The sequence below is a fragment of the Tursiops truncatus genome, chromosome 11 (genome assembly GCF_011762595.2).
Source record: "Tursiops truncatus isolate mTurTru1 chromosome 11, mTurTru1.mat.Y, whole genome shotgun sequence".
Classification (NCBI taxonomy): Eukaryota; Metazoa; Chordata; class Mammalia; order Artiodactyla; family Delphinidae; genus Tursiops; species Tursiops truncatus.
The window spans coordinates 20,125,840-20,142,254 of record NC_047044.1 but is presented as its reverse complement, the minus strand read 5'-3'; the positions used below and the strand labels follow the sequence as shown (position 1 = coordinate 20,142,254).

The window sequence follows — 16,415 nt, the reverse complement described above, 5'->3', positions numbered from 1 at the left end:
TTGAGCTGGCAAACTGTGGCCCATGGGCTGAATCTAGCTTGCAGCCTGTTTTTGTAAATAAAGTTTTTTTGGAACACAGTTACACCCCATTCATTTACATATTGTCTAATTCTGCTTTTGCCTTACAACAGCAAACTTGACTAGCTTCAATAGCGGCCATAAAGTCAAAATTACTTACTATCTGACCCTTTACAGAAAATTTTCCAACCCCTGATGTAAAATACCGACTTCATCATTTTGTATATTTGTAAATAAAGTTTATTTGAGGCACCATATTTTTTATGTACCAACGATGTCACTTAAACACCGGAAAGTCCCAATTAACACAAATTTTATGTGACTTTTTAAATATTACACAACAGTCTTAACCCCACATCAGTGAATACTTGGTTTTATTTATTGATTGATTGGTTGATTGCTCCTTTGGAAAGAATATTCTTATTCATATTATTTTTATAATTTTTGGAGGGTTATCAAATTGCATAATTGAGTTTGTTTTTTAAGACATTAAACTTAGAAATGGATATAAGATATATCAAAAGAGCTTATCTTTCAACTGCAAAGTTGTAGTGTTGGTAGGTCCCTAATCCATTTACTTTTGTTTTAGTTTAACCTAAATTTTTCTTACAGACTAAAAGAGAAGAAGAACACAAACTCATAAAATCAAAGGTTGTGAATGATGAGGAAGTAGTTCGAGTTCCTTTAGCTTTTGCCATGGTTAAACTAATGCAGTCCCTTCCACAGGAAGTTATGGAAGCTAATCTGCCTAGGTATGTTGTGTGACAAATCAGAAAAGTTCAGTGAAACTCAAAAATTGGTTCTTCTCTTTTGTCAGGAAGAGAAGTACTGGCACAATTTGCTGTAATTTAGAATCCTAATGGGCATAATTTGGGTTATGAGTGATTCAGAAACTAAAGGATATTTATATTTTTATTTGGTTCTGTTATTTTAATTAGTCAATTAATTTCTCACGTTCTAGTATTTTGCTGAAAGTGTGTGCCCTCCTCAAGAACAGAGCACAGGAAATCAGAGACATTGCTCGCAGCACTCTGGCAAAAATAATAGAGGATCTGGGTGTGCATTACCTACAATATATTTTAAAAGAATTACAGACTACCCTTGTGCGTGGCTATCAGGTAAATTGCATCATGTACTTTATATTCAAATTGGGTTGGGGTTCAAATAGTTGCACTTTAAACACTAAGTCATGATACTTTGGGTCTATCTTTTGTAAAGTTGATCTACTGAGAGAGCAAGCAAGCATATTTAAAAATTTTTAATCAGTATTTTTAAAAATCTGTTTTTTAAGAAGCCCTTATATTTAATTTCTTAAAAGATCCTTATAGACCTGCATTTCATAACCTGTGTTTTTCTCTCAAATCACTTGATATCAAGTTTTGTATTCTCTGAGTTCTTAATAAAATTCTTACTGAATGTATATTGAACGTATAGCCACACATGTGAACAATAAAGAACATAGACATTTGTTTGAGTTGAAATGTATGACATGTCATAAAATTAATAAGAACACCAGGTGGAATACAAAGCTGTTTGAATAGTTACCTGGCGGTCTTGCTACTCCAAGTGTGGGCCCCGGACAGGTGGCATCAGCAGCACCTGGCCTACAGAATCTGCATCTTAATAAGATCCCTGAGTGATCTAAAGTTTGAGGAACACTGCAACTTGTTTTTCTCAAGTACCCAGCCAAGACTTCTGGTAGTTAGCTTGACCTTCCAAGTCCTAATTTGTTCATAGGTAGGTTCCTATTCTATAGGTTATAAGTAACACACTAAAAATATCAGTATTCATTGTCACTGTCTCTCTTTGTATAGTGTTTTAGTGGTTGCTCCAGGTTACCATATCCATACTTAATTTTTAATAATCTATTTAGAATCAGTATTTTACCACTTCAAGTGGAATGTAAAAACCTTATTACCCTATAGATCCCTTCACCCTTCCTTTGTTTAAAAGTTGTTTATGTATTACTTTGCTGAAAACTTATATGTTGAAAACTTACCAAGCGGTGTTAGAGTTTTGCTTTTAATCCTCAAATATGCCCAGATATTTATCATTTCTACTGCTCTTCCTTCATTTCTGAATTTCCACATTTCTTCCTGGTGTCATTTCCCTTTGGTCTAGGCAAGCTCATAGAGCAAGTGTGGTGGCAACGGATGCTCTTCGTTTTCCTCCCCCTGTGAATGTCTTTGTTTCATCTTCATTCCTGAAGGATGTTGTCACTGGATATATACTTTTGCACTGACAGTTATTTCTTTTCTTTCAGCACTGTAAAATTGTCATGCGACTTCCTCTGGCCTTTCTGATGAATAATTAAATTATTCTTCCCCTCTAAGTAATGCATTATTTTTCTCTGGCAGCTTAAAAGACTTTGTCTTTATTTTTCAGCAGTTAGATTATGAATGTGGATTTCTTTGGGTTTACCCTGTTTGAGGTTTGTTGAGCTTCTCAAGCACATTGGGGAGTTTTCAGCCATTATTTCCTCAAATACTTTTTCTGCACTGCACTCTTTCTCCTCTCCTGGGACTCCTGTTCGAGTTTTTTGTGAGGTCCCATCCATCCCTGAGGCTCCATTTTTATTTTCTTTTTCAGTCTCCTTCCTTTCTGTTTAGATAGCATGATTTCTATTGATTCATCTTCAAGGTCACTGACCCCTTCCTCTTTAATCTCCATCCAGCTATTGGACCCATCTAGTAAATTTTCTTATTTCAATTATTGGTCTGTTTGGTTTTTTTCAGTTGTAAAGTTTCCATTTAGTCCCTAATATCTTCTGATTCTTTGCTAACACATTATTTTTCCACTGATTTCACACCTCCAGCTGGAAAGCTGGGACTTTATTTCTCCCACTTTGCCATGTACTTCCCACAGCTGTACCCACACAGAGGCTAAGTGGTGGCAAGACAGAGAAGGAGAAAAGCTGGCCCATCCTCTCAGAACTGCAGTCCCAATGGGAAAGGAAGGTCTCCCAGCAGAGTTGTGGCTGCTGCAGTCTGTAACTGTATAGAAAACGGGGGTAAACGCACTGGGAATTTGGCGGTACTTGCACTCTGGTGTTCTTCCCCAGTTGCAGCTCTGTGCATCCTGTCTGGGGCTTATAGCGGCACTCAGTGGGAGAGACAGGATAGAGTGTGCTTTCTCCATCTCACCTGGAACCGGAGCCCCTGTCAGTCTCCATGTTTATTCTTTCAACCAGCCTGTAATTCTTGGCTACTTTGTGTGAGGTGCTCTTGGGCACTGAGCATACCAGGATGAATACAGTACAGCTGTCTTTGAGGATTCATTCACACATTTAATTGAGTGCCTGAGGTATTTAAACAAGTAGCCCATTTTTCTTTAACCACCTGTTCTTCCAGTCTGTCTCATTATTCGTTAAAGTAAGTAAAATAAGGATGAGAGAACAGCAGTTTGGGTATTAGTATTAATCATGTAGACAGAACCAAAACTGTACGCTTCGAGTTTCATTCTTCACCCCCCCAAAAGGATTTTTAAAAATTATATAAAGTCCTCAGCAAATATTTTATATATGTAAAAGTATTTAAAGATCATAAGTAGGTACATATGAAATTATGCCTTTAAAATCCAATCTGTATATTGACAGCCAGGTGTATTTTCTTAGTGTATGATCATTATCTGATGTTTACCTTGATAATTTACAGCACCGGAAGCAGTATACAGAATACACCCTTTCGTGGACTCTGTGTACTCTGGCATCATCTCGTTTCAAATCCTGACTCCACCATTTCCTATTCATGTAACCTTGGGCAAGTTTGATTGACCTTTTTGTGCCTCAGCTTCTTCATCTGAAAATGCTGATAATGTGGCATCTGTGCCATAGATACGGTGGATGAGGATTAAATGATTCAGTACCTGTGGGGTATTAATACAGTGCCTAGCCCATAGTGAGCTCTAAGGAACGTTAGCTGTGATCACTGTGAAGGGCAAAAACTTGTTTCCTTCATAACACTTTTTGTACCGGGTTTGACTGCATTCAACGTTGGCAGGCTCCGTAATTCACAGGTTGGTTTTTAAAAGTTCAAGACTTGTGCTCTTCTTTATAAATCATTGGCCTGATTTAGTCACAATAATAGAACCTAAGCATGGTGATGTGTTTCTGAGCATCTTTTCTACAAAGGGACCATCTGGTTAAAGGATTTTAGGCAGTGATATAAGTATGTGTCATTTGTCAAAGCTTCTCCCTGCAATAATTACAGATATATAATCTGAGTGCGCACCTGCCGTACTTCTAAATCTTGTTTTTTCTACTGTGGTGCTCTTAGCCATCCATATTCTTATTATACATTTCGTTTTAGGTCCATGTGCTAACTTTCACTGTTTACATGTTGCTGCAAGGCCTCACCAACAAGCTGCAAGTTGGGAATTTGGACTCTTGTTTGGATATAATGATTGAGGTAAGATTTAGAGAAAGGAATTCTAAATTTTTTTTTAAGAGGCCAAAGAACACAAATCAGTTCACAAAATAAGAAATAATAGCCTATAAATATGAAAATAATGTACTATCTCATCTCTTAGGCTAGCAGAGGTTTAAAAAGTTGAGACTTAAGTGATGTGAGATGGGCACTCTGCTGTTGCTAGTAGGTCTCAAGCTGGTAAAATCAGAGGTGTGGTCTGGAGTTTGTACAAAAGTATATTCATTAGAGCTTTATTTAGAATAGTGAAAAATTAATAACAATTTAAAATCAGATAATATGATAATTTGGGGGGTAGGATTAGAAAGACATTAAATTTGGCACACAATCGTTTGTTTATTCATTAAAAATGTAGACACTACATTTTTAATAAATGCATTATTTTGATAATTAAGTTACAAGTATGAGAATTTCTTAAAGAGAAATTAAGCTACTCTTTGATAATATCAAAGAAGTGCCTGTTTATATATTATACAATTATATATGTAAATCTCCCTGGTATTTTTCTTTTGTTTTCCATTGGTGTAAACCTTGAAGTGTTTCTGTATTTTTGTTTTAGTAATTGGTCCCTAAACTACATTGAAAAAAGTGAAATCTAATAGAAATTCCTATTGTCTAATTTTAATCCTTGACTTGGACATACCACGCATTTTCAGAGACTGCTTATGTTGGCGTAAGTTGCTGAGTGCACATAATGGCCATTTGGCTTTTTTTCTTTTAAAGATTTTTAACCATGAGTTGTTTGGTGCCATTGCTGAAGAAAAGGAAGTAAAGCAGATCCTCTCCAAGGTCATGGAGGCACGAAGAAGCAAGAGTTATGAGTCTTATGAAATCTTGGGCAAGTTTGTAGGAAAAGATCAGGTTACAAAACTTATCCTTCCACTAAAAGAGGTAAGGACTTGAATGTACTAAAGGGGATCCCCACCTTACAGTATCATGAGTTCTTGAAAAGAGCCTTGAGCATCATGATTTGCTTTGGTGCTAAGGGCACCAGTACCATGTGGCTGGCAGCTCAGTGGATTCTGGTTCCGCTGATTCTGATTCTTGGATTCTGATCCAAGAATCAGAGTCCCTGATATAAACCATGAGATGCAAAAGGAAAGGCGACAAGAATTGAACTACAGGTGAATTATTGAGCTGGGTCCCGTCAGCAGCTAAGAACATAGCCTTTGGAGTCAGACTGCTGCTCCCAGATTGCCAGGAGGAAGAGAATTGGCGTTTACTGAGCAGATACCCATGTTCTTAGCACTGTGCTTCATTATCTCTTCTAATCTGCACAACCGTCCCCTGAGATTGACAGTACCTCCGTCTTACAGATGAGAAAATTCAGGCTTAGAAAGATAGAAAGGAACATGGCTAAGGAGAAAAGTCAGGATTTAATTCCAGATCTTTCTGATCCAAATCTCACATTCTTTCCACCATTTTCATTCTGCCTTTCCTATTGGGCAGGGACTGTCATTTACCTACCTTCATAGTGTTCTCTGTGCTAATTCCACATGTTTGGTGCTAGATTAACTCCCTAATTGTTCCTAGAATGCATTTAGCTTATCTGAGCCTGATCTAAGAATGTTAGATATGTTTTGAGGATGAAAAAGAGTTGACAAAGCACACTTATTTTCCATGTAAATTATCAAGTCCCTCCAAGGTAATCAAAGTTACTAATCCATGTCCTGTGCAGGGGAATAGCTATGACATGCTGAGGGTTGTACTGGGGTTGATGGTGCTGGGGTCCCATTAAGTTCCTCTGATTTGGCCCAATAACTAATGTACAACCCTGAGGCCTGGCCGTCACACCACTTCCTTAGCATGGTTTCCTGTGAGCAGTGACTGCATTTTGTTGATGTTGTGTTATGTGTATGTGTTTGCCTATAAACCACCCCATTTAATGCACTTGGAAGGCTGACATCTTCCAAGCGTCACATCCTATCTCCAGCCCTGTGCCCAGACCTCATCAACAAAGAGAGTGCCACGGAGGCACAAGAAATCCAGCGGCATACACAGCTGGCAGTGGTTATCTCTGGGGCTGAGGTCATGGGTATATTTGACTTTATATGTTATATCTATGTTTGAAATTTTATTAAGAATGTGCTTCTTTTTTAATTAGCAAAAAGCATATTTTAAAAAGTAAATATATAAAAGAAAACTACTATTATAACAAATCAAACTGCAGTTCTGTGTTACCTCAGCGTGCATTTATGTCTGCCTTTAGATCTTGCAAAATACCACGAGTTTAAAACTGGCCCGGAAAGTTCATGAAACCTTACGTCGAATCATAGCAGGATTACTTGTAAACCAGGAAATGACGGCAGAATCCATTCTGTTGCTTAGTTACGGTTTGGTCAGCGAAAATCTACCCCTGTTAACAGAGAAGGAAAAGTAAGTTTGGAAAAAAAAAACAACTATCCTTTAGGTTCATACTTCTAATAAGCCATTCATTACTCAATTACTCTTAAGTGGGTTCATTTAATAATTTGCTTTAGTAGGGAAAAAAAGGTATGTTTATCTGAGTTGTAAGATGGTACTACTTTGTGGTGTTTGGGCTGAGGTCCTTCCAGGTAATACATGTCAACACAAGATTGTTTCTGCTGAATGCGGTAGCTGTGAAGGCAACCAATTATTTTGACATTTACTTAATACCACTTTTGTTTTAGATATTTATTGAATCAAAGTTGGGATAGACTTAAAATATATACTTCTTGTTCTGATCAGAGATTTAGACCTCCCAAGATTTTAAATACCTTATTTGTAAACTTCCTTTGAATTTTGCTTCTGTAGTCCGAAAGAGACTCCTTGGCATTTGTTTTCAGAAATCAAAGGAAGGGAGTGTCCCCTTGCTGTTCATCTTCATTTAAATGTGTGTTCATCCCTCTGACCTCTGTTTCTGGGGTTCTAGAAACTTTGATCAACAACCTAATCATCTCTTCGGTGTCTTGTGGTTAAGGGGGGAAAAAACCCACAGCAAAGAGCACATTATTTGGTACTGGACTCACCTCACCAGAAGGGGCCATAGTAGCTTCCAGGGATGCAGCATATAGTGTGCTTTCTACTAGTTTTCATTCCACTTGATTGACAGAAATCCAGCAGCCCCTGCACCAGATCCACGTCTGCCACCCCAGAGTTGTCTTTTGCTCCCCCCAACTCCAGTTCGAGGCGGGCAGAAAGCTGTTGTGAGCAAGAAAACCAACATGCACATATTTATTGAGTCTGGACTTCGGGTAAGAATTAACCTAAAGTGAGACTTGCTGCACACAGTGAGTCTGTGCCTTTTAATCCTCTACTGAATTTCCAGTACTGCTTATTTCCGCTGGAAATGCTGGTACTTTGATGATATAACTTTCTCAGAATTAATGATTCTGACCTGATATTTACAGTGCTTTCACTGTTGCTTTGCCCATGAGTGTGCAACTCTGAACTACTCTAAATTTTTTGAAAACACAAATTTGATTGTTTTATTGTACATATTTTTTTAATCCTTCATTGGCTCCCTTTTTTCCCAGGAGAGAGCCCTGTCCTTCATTTGGGCCACAAGGGCATAGCCTCATCCTGTACACGTGGCTTCCCTTCAGTTCTCTAAAGTCACCACACTTTTCCCACCCCAGAACCTCACCATCTACTCCTCCCTCTGCCCAGGTCCCCCCAGAACTCTCAAAGCACCCTGCATCTCTAGTGAATTGTTCCCTAGAGTCTGTCATCCTGGCTAAGATCCACGAGGGCAGTGACCCTGCTGATCTTGGTTACTGCCATGTCAAGCCAGTACCTGGAATCAAAGCAGATGCTGAGGAATAACCATTTGGTAAATGAACTTCGAATCTCAGCTGCACAGTGAGCTCCCACCTTCTTCACATACTGAGACTCTCCCAGGTTGTTCCCCTTTCTTCACACTTTTTATAATTTCAAATAGAAGCATCTTAACATTTCACATTGGTCTCTTAAAATCATTTCACCTTTACCTCACTCATTTGGTCTTAGGGGCAACTGATGTGAAGTATCTTTTTAAATCTTCTAGCTGTTGCATCTTAGTCTGAAGACTTCCAAGATCAAGTCTTCAAGTGAACATGTTCTGGAAATGTTGGATCCTTTTATGTCTCTCCTCATAGACTGCCTGGGTTCCATGGATGTGAAGGTGAGCACCTGTTCCTTCACGGGAGCTGTGTTGTGCGTATACCTAGAACTTGTTTCTAGGCTCATGCTTCACAAGATGATTGAGTTTTTAAAGAGATTTACAACATCACGAACCACCTCTGTTCTCTGTATTAAATTGCTCCCTTAACAGCAATTTAATAATAATAGGTAGCGCTTAACAGTTGTAAAAGCCCTTCGTTTGATCCTCACGACGACTTCATGAGGGTGAGTGGTGCTATCCCCATGGCAGTAATCATCATCTCATCATCATCATCCTTGTTGCTACTGCTCGCTGCTGTGAATCCTCATAACAACCCATGAAGCATATATTATTAATGTGTCTCTTTCATAGATGAGAAATCCAGGCCTTAGGCTAAGTGACTTGCCCCATATCACAGATCTAGGATGTAAGCCTCAGTCTGTCGGACTCCGAAGCCCACACCTTTCCCACTTTCTCAGATTGCCTGTTTTACAGGAAAGGTGCCAAGAGGTTAAGTATTTAACATCTCTGTGGTCAAACAGGTAATAAGCTGCAGAGCTGGGTTTTAAGCCCTGGTCTTTTTGACTCCTGAGCTCTTTGCTTTATCTTCGTCTAATCCAGCCCGATAAGGCCATCCCAGCACCCAGGGTGTAGGGGTGTATTAGGTAGAGGTGAACCAGCTGCTCTAGGTAATCTAGAAGGTTTGGCCTGGAGGTTCAGGGATTCTTTTGTAGTCACTTGGTCCCAACACATTTTTTCATACCTTTGGCACTGCACTTAACTATATTAAATTATGGGTCATAGTTCCCATGCTTAATCTCAGCTATCTGCTCCTTAAATGCGGAAAGGCATCCTTTTTATCATCGTATTTCTAACACTCTGTAGAGTGCCTTGTGTACATAATACAAGCTTAATAAGAATGGATTAAATTGAAGTACCATTCTAGAAAATTGGAAAGGCATTTATAATGTGTTTTTCAGGGAAAAAAATGCTAAAATTAGCCAGCCCATCTAATCATTTACCCATAATAGGTTAAGAATATGAGCACCTCTTCTCACTTGCTTGGGATGTACCTTCACTTGCTATGGAGAAGCAGTAAGTTCTACAACAGGGAAGAGGCAACGTCCCTATTTCCTTACACTTTTAGCACAGTTCTCCCTGAGTGGCCTGGCAGAGCGCTTCGTTCCTTCAACCCGGTCGCTCAGTGTCTACACAGCCTTAGGTGCTGGATTGTTGAGTTCGGTCACTTCATCACTTGATTGGCTTTGTCTGTTTTTCAGGTGATCACAGGCGCTTTACAATGCCTGATCTGGGTCTTGAGGTTCCCCCTGCCTTCCACAGAAACAAAAGCGGAACAGCTAATGAAGCACCTTTTCCTTCTGCTGAAGGACTATGCAAAACTCGGGGCTGCCAGGGGCCAGAATTTCCACCTGGTGGTAAATTGTTTCAAGGTGAGGTGTTTTCACTTGCACTTAGAAAAGCCAGGACCGGGATTAACATCAAAGTTACTTTTCCTCATCATCTTTTGTGGTCGTGGTCAAAATTTCTTCCAGATTAATTTGCTAAGGCCAGAGTGTTGGTATCCTGTGTGAAAAAACATTGCTGTTGTATTGAGTCCTTATCATTCCACCGTATGCTGATTTGTGGGATGTCCTGGCTGTTAACCTCAGTGTTATAACTTGCAGTGTGTGACCATACTTGTGAAGAAAGTGAAGTCTTACCAGATAACTGAAAAGCAGCTTCAAGTTCTGCTAGCATATGCTGAGGAGGACATTTATGATATTACAAGACAAGCCACCGCATTTGGTCTTCTGAAGGTACGGTGTCACCAGAATGTTGGATTGTGCAGTGAATGAGCCTCATGTCACGTATTTAGAATAACATGGAACATAGTGTTCTGACTAGCTGTAGATAGTTCTGAAATTAATTTATAAAGATTATTATGATTTGGTTGATTAATTATAAGCTGACACATCTGCTTATTAAAATGTTTAAACATGAGCTCCCTATTAAACTTCCAGGGAATTCTGTACAAATGCATGTAGTCTCCTTGTATGTATCATAAAATTGACCATTTTAACCATTTTAAGTTTATGTTCTTTTTCTTGTGGAGGTACTTTCATTATGTTTGAAAACTGCCTGTGACTGCTTTTAACATCAGGTCAGCTTAGTAAACAACAGGCCATCTGCAGTAAAACATGAAATAAGTATGTCTTCTCCTTTTGTATCTCAGGCCATTTTATCAAGAAAGTTGTTGGTTCCAGAAATCAATGATGTCATGCGCAAAGTGTCCAAGCTGGCGATTTCTGCACAAAACGAACCTGTCAGAGTCCAGTGCAGACAGGTTTGTAGAGAGAGCGTATTCCCATGGCAAGGGCTGGGCCCTGCCTTCTCTGTTCGGTTTTTAGGTAGAGAGATGTCAACACTGAATTCTGAAGACTTTGTGTCATACTGTTGCTTTATTCTAAGACTCAGGAGCCCATTCACATACCAAGTGTAAGGCCATTTTTCAGTATAAAGAGCATTTTGAGTATAGCCCACATGTGGCATGTTTCAGATGGATGAAGAAACACATTTTCCTTCTGCAGCATGATAACCTGCAGCAAAGATTTCCAGCCAGTGGTCCAGTCATTGACCACTTAATGTATATCACTGTGTACCTGGTATTGCTGGAAGAGTGGTTAACAAAATTTTTATAGTCCCTGTCTGTCCTATAGCAGAGATGCGCAAAGCAGAAATCCCACAAGTCGTTATTAAATTACAGACATCCTGAGTGCCACGAGGAAGAAAGTAGTGTTGTATTTCATCACTTACAAGACACACCATTACTTACATACCTCAAAGGAAGGGGAAAAAACTATGACAGTGATAAGATGGCATCAATTGTAAGACATCCCAATTTCAGATATGTTAAAATGTGGAAAACTGTGCTTCTTAAAATTGACAGAGTATGGAAGAGCATACGATAAGAGCATATGACATGGTGGAGGACCACCCTAATGTGATAGTGGGGGAAAGCTTTCCTGGGGATTGGCATATAAGCAAAGTTTGGAGGAAGAATAAGGCTTAGCCTTGCAGGCTAAGGAAGATAAGGCTTGAAGTGGGTAAGAGCTTAGCTTGTTGAAGGTGAATGACAGGGGAGGGGGCCAGATCAGGCAAGGCCTTGTGGTCTTGTTAAAGATTTAGGGCTTTGTTCTAAGAATAACAAAGAGCCAGTGAAATCAGTAGACAGAGGAGTGACACTAGCAGATTTATGTTCATACATTTGTCCTGATCTTATGAGTGCATATCAACCCGGGAAATGGAAGGGTCTGAATTGGAAATATGAACTCGGAGTTAAAGGAGGGCTTGGGCTGCGGAGGCCATCTTTAGAAAAAGTTAACTCATGGGGCTTCCCTGGTGGCGCAGTGGTTGAGCGTCCGCCTGCCAATGCAGGGGACACAGGTTCGTGCCCCGGTCCGGGAAGATCCCACATGCCGCGGAGCGGCTCGGCCCGTGAGCCATGGCCGCTGAGCCTGCGCGTCCGGAGCCTGTGCTCCACGACGGAAGAGGCCACAACAGTGAGAGACCAGCGTACCGCAAAAAAAAAAAAAAAAGTTAACTCGTTTAGGAAGAAGGAGGGTCAACTGCTATTTATTAAGTACTAGCTGCACGCCCAGCACTCTACATACATGACTTCTGTTTGTAACTATCCTTCAAAAGAAATAGTACCACCGTTTTATGGTTGGGGAAAAACAGGCCTTGGCAAGTTAAATGATGTGCTTAGTTCTCACAGTTTATTAATAAAGGAAGCTGAATAATACAGCAGTTTGCAAGCAGAGCCTGTGGATGCAGATAGGCTAGGCATGGGATTCTGGCAGTGTCACCGAGCAAGTTGCTTACCTTCTGTGCCAGCTCCATTCTCTTCATCTGCAAAATGGGATCATATTACTTACTTCCTAAGGAAGTAATGAAAACCAACCAAGAAACACTTAACCCAGTGCTTAACACAAAGAAGGTAGTTAGTAAATGCAAAAGTTAGTAGTATTGGGCTTCCCTGGTGGCGCAGTGGTTGAGAGTCTGCCTGCCGATTCAGGGGACACGGGTTCGTGCCCCGGTCCGGGAAGATCCCACGTGCCGCGGAGCAGCTGCGCCCGTGAGCCATGGCCGCTGAGCCTGCGCGTCCCGAGCCTGTTGCTCCGCAACGGGAGAGGCCACAACAGTGAGAGGCCCGCGTACCGCAAAAAAAAAAAAAAAAAAAAAAAAAAAAAAAAGTTAGTAGTGTTATCACTATTATTGTTATTCTTATTTCAGGGGAAATACAGGGTTGAACCACAGTCCATACTCAGTTCACCACAGCCTCCTATCAGAGAGATGAGCTGCCAGTGTGTGAGCTGAGATTTGGAGCCCTGAACAACCATGCTAATGATGGGCCAGGACTTGACGCTTAATCAGGCAAGACCTGAGGAAGTGAAGTGGGAGGAGAGAGGAGGGGCACAGTTATTGACTCAAGAGGTGGACTTCACGTAACTGATCACCCTTCTGAAAGGTCTTTGTAGCCTACCAGTGTGTCCCAGAAAGCAGCTTAGGAAAGAGGAATCCTGGAGGGACAGGATCCAAGTAATCTCTTGTGTGACTTCTGTTCCTAGGTTTTTCTGAAATATATTCTTGACTATCCCCTGGGGGACAAATTGCGACCAAACTTGGAATTCATGCTCGCTCAACTGAAGTAAGTTGAAGCCATAAACTACACAAGGCAGTGGGGTAGGTTCTTCCCTCCTTTCAGTGTGTGGACTGTCTTGAAAAGAACAAAGCCGAAATGTAATGGCACATTCTTTGAGGATGCTATCCTATGAGTCACTGACTTGACTGTCAAGCATTGTGCATGGCTTCATATAGCAGTTCTGCAAGCTGCTTTTCAGTTCACTCTGACCATCGATTGTCATTAGAGTCCACTTAGGAGAACAGTAAAAATCTAACAAAATTACATTTACAACTGCATAGTAGCATGGTAAGTACATGTATTAAAATTGGGAAAATGGAGGTTTTTTCCACTTATTAAGAAATAGACTGGCACCTTGAGACAACATTTTAAATTCTTAAAAATAATTATTGGTAAATTTTAAAGTTACTAACAAGTCCTTCTAATGTTCTTACCCTAGTTATGAACATGAGACCGGGAGAGAGTCCGCCTTGGAAATGATCGCTTATCTCTTTGACACATTCCCTCAGGTACCGTGAATCACAAAGACAAACCCTGTGTTTGTTAACAAGCTGTGGCTCCCAGGAGCCCAGGGTCCTCTGTTTGTGAGACATCTGTGAGAATTCCAGTCTGAGTGTGCTCATAAGTGTCTGTTTTCTTTCAGGGACTGCTCCACGAGAACTGTGGAATGTTCTTTATTCCTCTTTGTCTAATGATGGTGAACGATGACTCTGCCATGTGTAAAAAGATGGCATCCATGGCAATCAAATCCTTACTCAGTAAAATCAGCCTTGAGAAAAAAGATTGGCTCTTCGATATGGTTACCACCTGGTTTGGGGCAAAGAAGGTTAGGGTTGCTTTTAGTCATATGGCAAAGAAAAGTCTGAGCTTTTGGTGTTCATACTTTAAATAAGAATACATATTATACATTGTTGAATTAATTTTTCCCAAATAGCTTTATTGTTTTTACTGGATTATGTTAATAATATATTCTTACAGTAAAATTTCAGAAAATATAAGAAGTTACAGAGAGTAACAGAAATCACCTGTATTCCCACTACAAGGTCAATGTCACCCAGTTACTCTACATGAATGTATTATAATTTACTTAGCCAATCCCCATTGATGAATATCTTTGTTTCCAATTTTGCTTATACAATTTATAGGATGTAACTTTTGCCAATAATTATAACCACTTGCTGACTCTACCCTCATCATCACTGGCCCATCTTTGTGGAATATAAACAACACATGTCATAACTTAATATTGACTTTAAGTATTAAAATCAGAATGGGGTCGGGGGGCTGAAACTTCTTCCTTTTTTTTAATTTAAAAATGAGAAAAAATATATTATTCAGTGGATACCACTTTTTTTAATGTTGTTCTCGGTGGTGAAGATTTCTCTATATTTTTCATGTTAGCAACCAAAAATCCACATTGTGTTGATTTCTGGTATCATAAAGAACTACTGAGGACAGGGTCATGCCCACCTTCATTTTACAGTTTTGGAAACAGCTCCCCAAGTTGTGCTGATACTGTCTTGTGATGGTTTTATTTTCGATAGAGCTTAAATAGACAGCTAGCTGCCCTCATCTGTGGCTTGTTTGTGGAAAGTGAAGGAGTCACTTTTGAGAGAAGACTTGGAACTGTTCTCCGTGTGATTGAAAAGGAAATTGATCCTGAAAACTTTACAAATGTAAGTTATTTGCTAGGGAGTAAAACTCTTGCTTATTTTAATAGTTTTACTTGAGGTGGTATAGCTAATAGATTAAATATTTGAGTTCAAAAATTTTTTTATTAATAAAAGCAAGAACTCAGTGTAGTTCTATCTTCTTTTTAAAGTGAAGATTAAAGTAAGTTATCTTCCATAGTATATGTCGATCAAAGTTTCTTAAGCCCCCCAGGAGACAGCAATGTCTGGAGGCATTTTTGGTTGTCACAACTGGAGGGTAGAGGGATGCTACTGTCATCTAGTGTGTAGAGGCCAGGAATGTTGCTAAACATCCTCTAGTGCACAGGGTAGCCTGCCAAAGCAAAGAATTATTTGACCCAAAATGTCAGCAGTGTTTAGGTTGAGAAACCCTGGTATAGATGTACATCCTGGAGTAAAAATGTCCATCAAATACTTTGAAATTATTGTCTTAATTGATTTAACATCCCTCCTAATTTTAGATCATGGAAGAGACTGAAGAAAAAGCTGCAGATCGCCTTCTGTTTAGTTTTCTTACACTGATAAGTAAACTCATCAAGGGATGTAATATTATTCAGCTTATCAAGCCCTCTGAGACTCTGAGTAAAATCTGGAGTAAGTATTTCCTTTTTATTTAAATCTAAAATTAAACACTTTAGAAATATATAATGTCAGGGGAAAAGTCCATGATAAAAAGATTTAAAAGGCCCTTGCAGATTGATTACAGTGAAAATATTTTTTTCTGGGGGAAAAAACAAACAAATAATATATGCATGTATATACGTATCCTCATAAATAATATATTTCATTTATAAATAAGAAAGAATATTAATTATGGACGAGTAAAAGAAAGGAAAAAATTTCCCAAAGTCCTCCTTGCTACTTGATGATTATTTGTTATACATTTGCATCCAGTCTTCCTTTTGTCAGATAACCATAGGGGTTTTTTTTTGAGGTTGCATAATTCCATATAAACTTTTATATCCTGTTTATACCTAAGTAGGCATATTATAGTAGTATAACATACTTAGTAGATATCCTTTTAAATGGCTAAATAATCCATAGTATAAATGTGCCATAATTTACTAAACCGTTTCACTTCTGTGGGAATATTTAAGTTATATATTATTTAAATGAAATAAAATAAAGTAAAATTCATTTCTTTAAATGAAAAATAAGATCCTGGAATTTTTAATTTAACGTTTCAGTTTTGATTAATCAGTAGGAAATAGACATTGCAATGAATGTTTTAAATACCCACTTGTTTTAAGAGAACTCATGATTTTATGAGAAATAATCCAGTCACTAAGTTACTATATGGCCTACTCTGGTATGGCTCCACTGAGATAATTACAAAGGTTCATATAGAAAACAAAGTAAAACCATCTTCCTGAAATAAAGCAGCAGAGACTAAAACTGAGATATGAGGTGGCTCATTTAGAATTTCAGTCTGTTACCACAAGGCTTTTCTACTGTACTTTCCAAGTGTGGTATGTGAA

General features: G+C 39.1%; 1 protein-coding gene across 1 annotated transcript in view; it reads left to right on the top strand.

Moving 5' to 3' along the window:
- Positions 1-16,415, top strand: part of UTP20 (UTP20 small subunit processome component) — a 92,280-nt gene that overhangs the window by 69,055 nt on the left and 6,810 nt on the right. The window contains exons 42-56 of the mRNA XM_019952567.3: positions 631-770; positions 980-1,136; positions 4,326-4,424; positions 5,166-5,333; positions 6,652-6,818; positions 7,516-7,657; positions 8,449-8,565; positions 9,825-9,995; positions 10,230-10,361; positions 10,778-10,888; positions 13,173-13,252; positions 13,686-13,755; positions 13,890-14,072; positions 14,791-14,922; positions 15,399-15,531. Of these exons, the coding sequence (XP_019808126.2) occupies positions 631-770; positions 980-1,136; positions 4,326-4,424; positions 5,166-5,333; positions 6,652-6,818; positions 7,516-7,657; positions 8,449-8,565; positions 9,825-9,995; positions 10,230-10,361; positions 10,778-10,888; positions 13,173-13,252; positions 13,686-13,755; positions 13,890-14,072; positions 14,791-14,922; positions 15,399-15,531 (2,002 nt within the window). The remainder of the gene's footprint in view (positions 1-630; positions 771-979; positions 1,137-4,325; positions 4,425-5,165; positions 5,334-6,651; positions 6,819-7,515; positions 7,658-8,448; positions 8,566-9,824; positions 9,996-10,229; positions 10,362-10,777; positions 10,889-13,172; positions 13,253-13,685; positions 13,756-13,889; positions 14,073-14,790; positions 14,923-15,398; positions 15,532-16,415) is intronic.